Genomic DNA, 7,642 nt, shown 5'->3' on the forward strand with positions numbered 1-7,642 from the left:
TTTTTTAAAGATTTTATTTATTTATTTGAGACAGAGAGAATGAGAGAGACAGAGAGCACATGAGAGGGGGGAGGGTCAGAGGGAGAAGCAGGCTCCCTGCCGAGCAGGGAGCCCGATGCGGGACTCGATCCAGGGACTCCAGGATCATGACCTGAGCCGAAGGCAGTCGCTTAACCAACTGAGCCACCCAGGCGCCCAAGAATTGTTAATTTTAAAAGAGAATTTATTCTAGTTAATATCAGTCTACTTCTAATGGGTTCTTTTTTCTCAAAGAGCTCAACAATGGAATCACTTTTTTCTGGACCCACATTTTATTCTAGACCCAGATGAAGGAAGTATTTTGCTGTGCTTTCTCCTGGTTTATAGGGGGGTATTTCATACCGGGGTCCTGTGCTTCCAGGCTCCTGCCACCACTGGCTATCAAAACTGCTTAGGCTGCAAATAAAATATGAAATGAAATCCATCTGGCATTTCTCATTGAATTAGGACCAGAACATTTTTGTTAAATATTAACAGATGGCTAAATTCTTAATATCAAACTAACATTTTAAAACATCTAAGGGAACCCACATGAGGAAGAAAGGATAGAGGACCATGTGTTCTCTCTATCACTGAGCCCTTCCTTCCTCCACACTTTTCCTCCCCTCATCCTTCCGACCCATGTGTTGAGAATCACTGGAGTCTCTTTTCTCAGATAGCTTTTATTTATTGATAGCTGGTATTAAAATAGTGTGTGATGGTATCAAAATATTGTAATCAATTGTTGGCCAACTCAGGTGATGTGTTGCCATTGGCAGGCTTCAAGATCTTTTATTAAAGCCAATTTCTCTCCCTCTCTTTCTCTCTCAATAGGAAAAAGAAAAGAAGTATATGCTCCCTTTGGACAACCTGAAAGTTCGAGATGTGGAAAAGAGCTTTATGTCTAGCAAGCACATCTTTGCACTTTTTAATACAGAACAAAGGTAAGAAAATGGAGCAGCTTCTGTCTTCAGATATTTTTTACTTGAATTTCTGTGTGATCTAGAGATCATATTTACAAGAGTTCCTTTGGTCCCAACTTGAAATTTGTTAACTCTATAGTTTTCCTTTCATTTAGCTTGTATGTTTAGCTTTCACCCTAGGTTATGGGTTCAAAAGATTAAAACTTAGAGTAAGAAGGATCTTCAAATATTTATTAATTATTCCCTGCTCTTTCAGCAGGTACCCAAATCATGCTGCTTTCATTCTTAAAGTACATTTTATTATTTTAAAGTCTTCCTTGTCCTGAATTTATTTATGTACATACTTACAAATTACTGTCATAATTTTTAATAGTACCTATCCAGCATGGGTGGATATTACCCAAGACCTTCTTATTTATATTAAGATGGCAGTTTTGCATTGGTGAATAGAATTATTCACTTAATGCGAATACAAATATGTAGTACCACAGTTTTTCAAAGCATTATACTCAGTCATTTTTTAATCCGTTTCCCATGAGGTCGAAAGATAAGAGTAGTTTGGTGACCATTTTATAAATTAGAACTGTAGCTCAGAGAGGTTAACTGACTTTCTTCAGATCCTAAAATTAGTACATGAGAAAGCTTCAAACTGAGTCAGGACTTCTGGGTGTAAGTCCTTCCTTTTCCTTCCACTTGTGTTTCTTGTCTGGTTTTGTTGCTGTTGCTTGTTTGTTTTCCTGCCCCTCACCTACAACATCAAACTTAATTTGGGGCTGATTATCATGGAGTGCCATGGTTACTTACTGAAGTCAAGCAGTAAAATTAAATAAACGAATGGAGAGGTGATAGAACATGGCGTAGAGATATGTCAGAGGGTTACAATGAGGTGAGGATAACAAGGAGAGCTTTTCCAAATGGAAATGTTCTAGGAAGAAGCTAATTAATTTCTGTGAGTCAGTTATTAAGAGACTGAGTCATTAGGTGGCAGGGTCTAATTTTAACCCATCTCTTTGGCCTTTTATCTTTATTTAGCAACGAATGAAGTTCCTTGATTAGGTTCAATGACCGGCCCAGGGTCAATCACACAGTAAATTAAAATAACAAAAGAAGGCTTCTTCCTACATTCCCAGTCAGTCGCTCAGAGTGACTCATTATACAGAAATACTTAGAAAAACCACAAGAACAAATCATTTAAAAAATCAAGGGGAAAGAAGATTAAATGTAATTCCCCTACTGAACACTGAGATGGGAGTTTTTAAAGACTTAGTATTGTTTGAGAGTAGCTTATGAAAAAAAAACACTGTGATGATAAAGAATAAAAAGATTTCCTGGAGAGAGCAGTAGTGTGTCCTCGTACTAGGGCCAAACTTAGTACTGTTTACATACTTTCCTCAAAGCAGTGGGTAATTGGGAGGTCCCAAAGGAACCTTCACAGATGTGCTCAGCCTTCCTGCCTGAATGCAGAGTTGGAAGTGTGACTACTACCAAGACGTCGATTTGAGTTCTTGGTCAACCTGGAAAGTTCAGGTTATAAGAGGGCTTGGTCCAAAATTTAAAAAAATCAGACAGTGGTAGAGTATCTTTTTAGATGAAATACAACTGTGGGTGTTTAAGAGAGCAAAAGGCACCAAAATAAGATAACTCTGACTTCTAAAATTCTAGGTAGGTATTCTGGAATCCTAGAGTTCTCAGAAGGTAGTGAACTCTTCAAGCACTTCTCAGAGACCTCTGTGAGTACAAGGATGTCCCATCTATAGGCATATTTGCCATTGTCTTTTCCTCTGAAATCTTGATTATTTTCAGTGATTTTTGTACTGGTTAGAACCTCCAGTACAATGTTGAATACGATTAGGCATCCTTATTTTGTTTTTAATTTTAAGGAGACTTATTTAATTATTTTATAATTAAGTACTTTCTGATAGGTAACTGATATCAGGTAAAGAAGACCCCTTGTGTTTCTAGTTGCTAAGGTTTCTATTTCTGTTTGAATCATGAGTGAATGTTGAATTTTAAGTGCTTTTTCTGTCCCTACAGAAATTGTATAATTTTCTTCTTTAATCTGTTCATGTAGTGAAATAGATTAATAGACCATATAATGTTAAACCATCCTGATCTCTTGGGATTAAACTAAGTCATTTTACAGTATTATTTATTATGCATTCCTGGCTTTTTTGCTAAGAATTTGCTTAGACTTTTGCATCTGTGGTTATAAGTGAGATTGGCGCATAAATGTCCTTTTTTTGTGCTGACCCTGCCTGGTTTTCATATATTTCTGTTAGCTTTATAATTGAAGTGGGAATAAGTCCTTATTGTTCTTTGGAACACTTCGTGTAAGATAGGGATTAACTGTTAATTGATTATTTGATACAACTCACCCATAAAATCAGCTGGCCCTAGTGGGCAGTTTTGCTAAGTAAACTTTTAGCTAGTGATTTAATGTATTTAGTAATTATAGGTTTGTTAGGTTTTCTATTTTTATCATGGGTCATTTTGGATAAATTATATTTTTCTGGGAAATTGTCCATTCTATTCATTTTTAAGTATATTAGTATCAAGTATTTTTTTAATGTTCTATTTTTTCAAATTCCTGCTGTATCTGAAATTTGACTCCTTTTTATTTCTAATATTAAACCTTATCTTTTTAAACATAATTATTCTTGTCTGACTTTTATCTATTTTCAAAGAAACAGCTTTTGACTTTTTTTATTCTTTTTTTGTTTATATTTTTTTCTATTTCAATAATCTCTGATCTTTTCTTCAATATTTTCTTCCTTGTATTTTCTTTTTATTTATTTTGTAGGTCTTTTTTCCTAACTTCTTAATTTAGATGTGTATCTCATCAATTTTTGTCCTTTCTTTTTCTTATATATGCATATAAATGTATAGATTTCCCTCTAGGTAGTCTTGAAATATAATATGTTTTGTTATCATTAAGTTCTGTTTTCTTCATCTTCTATTTCTATAATCTTTATTATGATTTCTTCTATGAGTCATTTAGAATTATGTTTTACATTTTTTGGTGCATGGACTTTTATTGGTTTGTTGTTGATTTCTAACTTAATGGTATTGTGGTCAAAGAATATAGTCTAGATATGGTGAATTTTCATAAGTATTCCATGTGTGCTTGAGAAGAATGTATTGATTTGGGAGTGTGGGGTTCCATGAGAGTCCACTGGATTATGCTGGTTCATTGTATTACTCAGACTCTATAGTTATTATCTTTTTTTATATTACTTAAATCAAACACTCTGAGTTTATATTAGGCAGCCATATGTGCCAGGCACTGCTCTATATACTTAAAATACATTTGTGAATAAAATAGACAAAAAAGATGATACATTTTAGATTATGTTCCAGAGAGGGGTTTTGGCAGGGAGACAGATAAAAGCCATAAAGAATCTCACTTCATCAGAGGGGTATTAAAAACCTCACTTTGTGATTATGAGCTTGATTATTGTTATTTGCTTTATGTATTTTGAGGCCAGTCTATGTTATTAGATTCTTGCAAGTTTAGAATTGCTTTATCTTCCTGAAGATAGAAATATATATATAATTTTGTGGCGACCCTCTTCATTCCTAACAGTGCTCTTTGCCTTAAAATTTATTTTGTCTGCTGTTAATATAACTATATTACCTTTCTTTTAGTTAATATTTGCTTGGCTTATCTTTTTTACCTTTTTTGCTATCAACCATTTTTAAAAAAAGACTATTTGAGAGAGAGAGTGCGGGTGGGGGTGCAGAGGGAGAGAGAGAATCTCAAGCAGACTCCCCGCTGAGTGTGGAGCCTGACGTGGGGCTGGATTTCACGACCCTGAGATCACAACTTGAGCCAAAACCAGGAGTCTGACACTCAACCAACTGAGCCACTGAGGCGCCCCAACCATTTTGTATTTTTATTAAGTGTTTCTCTTATACTGCATGCATCTGGATTTATTTGTTTTTAATCTAATGTGAGTCCTTTTTCTTTTAGCTAGTGAGTTTAGTCCATTTATATCTTTATAACTGATTTATTGAGTTTATTTGAACACCTATTTTAGTCTTTCTCTTATCCTGCCTTTTCTATACTTGTTTTCTACCCTCCCCACTTCTTTCCTGACTTTTTAAAATTCAAGTTAATTTGTTTTTCTCCTTATATACTTTAGTAGTTATATACTTTATTTTTATTCTTTTAGAAGTTATATACCTTATTTTTTAATTTTTATTCTTTTTAATTACTCATTTTGACTTTAAGTTTGAAGTTAGTCTTTCTACTCTTTTTCCAAAATGACCTTGAAACACTTTAACTCCACTCACTTTCCTGATTTCCATACTGTTGTTACCAGTATTTGAGTTCCATCTTACTTTCGTACCACCTTTTTCAAATTGGTTCACATAAGCAATGTTTGTTTAGATTTATTAATAAGATTGTCAATTTCTTTGTTCACTTTCCTCTTGTATCCCAGTGTTTAATATTGGTTCATTCTCCTTCACACTAAAGTATACCTTTTAGAAATCCTTTCAGTGGGCAGTACTTGGTTGTAACTCTCAGTTTGGTGTCTGTTTTCCTGAAAATGTTTTTATTTTGCTCTCATTTTTGAATAATACTTCAGTTGGATATTAAATTATATATTGATGGTTCTTTTATCTCATAAGTTTGAAGTCATTATTCTCCCATAGTCTGGCTTCAACTTTTAAGAAATCATCTAATTGTTGCTTCTTTTTAAAGTTAATCTATATTTTCTCACTGGGTGATTTCAATATCTCTTTTGCTTTTGGTATCCTGAAGCTTCAATATGATGTGTTTATGTGTGTTTTGCTTTATATCTCCTGCTTGGGATTCATTGTGTTTCCTAAACCTGAGGATTTATCATTATCATAAAGAGTGAAAAACTGTATATTATTATCTCTTTGACTTTTGTCTCTTCTCTGTTTTTGTTTTTGTTTTTTTTTGCTTTTCCCGGAATACCTATTAGACACATATTAAACCACTTTATCCTGTTCTTTCTATGTTTAACTCTCTTATACATATATGTCTCTTTGTGCCTTATTTTGGGTCATTTCTTTAGTGCTGTCTTCCAGTTTGCTGGTGCCCTCTTCATCTGTGACCAGGGCAAAACGAACTTGCCTGTCATCTTTCTTTGTTAGTGAACAGGTTTTTTTTTTTTTTCTCAATCCATGCTTTTTCCGAGGATGTGGCCATTGGAGAGTGCTGGCTGTCACATAAATCCCAAGATTCTTGTTTCCTTTTTTCTTTTGGGCTACTACAACTCAAGCCTTTTGGTTACTGAAACTGACACCATTCAGTGTCAAAAATGACAATCTTTGTTTGTTTGTTTACTCTTAAGGATCTGTTTCATTTCGGAGAGAGGTTAGGCATTTAAAATAATGTTTTCCAGCAATTTTAGACTTCTTGTAGGAAAGAGTTTTTAAATTTTTTATTCTGCCCTTTTGGTTAAAATGAAATGGCCTTTCATTAGTATTACATTGTTGAAACACAAAACTATGTTCCTGACTTCCTCCAGAAGTGAAGATTTTGATAAAAGTGTACTAGAAGGATAGCCTGGGAGTTCTCAGTGTTTACAGACATTAATGTTTGGGGCACCTGGCTGGCTCAATTGGTAGAACATATGACTCTTGATATCAGGGTTGTGAGCTTGAACCCCACTTTGGGTGTAGAGATTACTTTAAAAGTAACAGAATCTTTAAAAAAACAAACAAACAAAAACAAACATAATGTTTTACAAACCAATTAGAGAAAAGCAGCTATCATTTTCCTGTTCTCCTATTTATTCTCTCAGTAAAATATATTTATTCTTTATTTACTCCAAAGTATTTATTAGGCATTTCTGCATTATCAGTATGCATGTCGGTGTTGGTACTCTAAATGAAATACAAGATGGATCTTATTTTGCATGACACTTGTAATCACCAGTGAGTGCCATACAGGATTCATTTTTCACTAATCTTATGACAGAAAATTTAAGAATCAATGAAGAGGTTTAAAAAGAAAGGAAAAGAGGTCGTCTAATTGAGAGACTATTATACACGAAACAAATGGGTTATAGCGTGTAAGGTAACATTTAACCGGATCTGTGGTAGTGTATTCCATTCTAGTACTTAAGTCCCACAAGCAGTCGTTAGCAGCATGGAAGGTGACTCCTGTTGGGTCTTAGCATGAATTGATGGAGAGGAGATTGAAAGGAATATCCCAAAGACGAAATAGTATTAGTCAAAGCAAATGGGTGGGAAATGTTGCTTAATCTGTTGCCAACCTGTTCTGGATGAGAAGAAGCCAATTTCAAAGGCAAAATGAGCCCTAGTTAAAAAAAAATCATAAAAACATTCTTTTTTTTCTTCCTGGGGTTTATTGAACTGGACTTACCCATACAATTTATGTATTTTACTAGTCTATGTAGAGGGAAAACCCTGCATCTCTCAAAAGCCCGTATGCTTAGCATAATTCTATCAGGTATACTTAAATGATATTCTTTTCACCACTTACGTTCTTTTTTTAAATTGTATTGTTATGTTAATCACCATACATTACATCATTAGTTTTTGATGTAGTGTTCCATGATTCGTTGTTTGCATATAACACCCAGTGCTCCATTCAGTACGTGCCCTCTTTAATGTCCATCACCAGGCTAACCCATACCCCCAACCCCACTCCCCTCTAGAACCCTCAGTTTGTTTCTCAGAGTCCATAGTCTGTCATGGTTCAT

At 34.4% G+C, this 7,642-nt stretch overlaps 1 protein-coding gene across 1 annotated transcript in view; it reads left to right on the forward strand.

Annotated features, from left to right (window-relative positions):
* The window catches only part of DNM3 (dynamin 3), a 533,769-nt gene that overhangs the window by 382,473 nt on the left and 143,654 nt on the right, over nt 1-7,642 (forward strand). Inside the window, exon 14 of the mRNA XM_081823185.1 lies at nt 853-962. Coding sequence (XP_081679311.1) covers nt 853-962 — 110 coding nt within the window. The remainder of the gene's footprint in view (nt 1-852; nt 963-7,642) is intronic.

The sequence above is a fragment of the Leptonychotes weddellii genome, chromosome 6 (genome assembly GCF_054177405.1).
Source record: "Leptonychotes weddellii isolate Sample4059 chromosome 6, ASM5417740v2, whole genome shotgun sequence".
Classification (NCBI taxonomy): domain Eukaryota; kingdom Metazoa; phylum Chordata; class Mammalia; order Carnivora; family Phocidae; genus Leptonychotes; species Leptonychotes weddellii.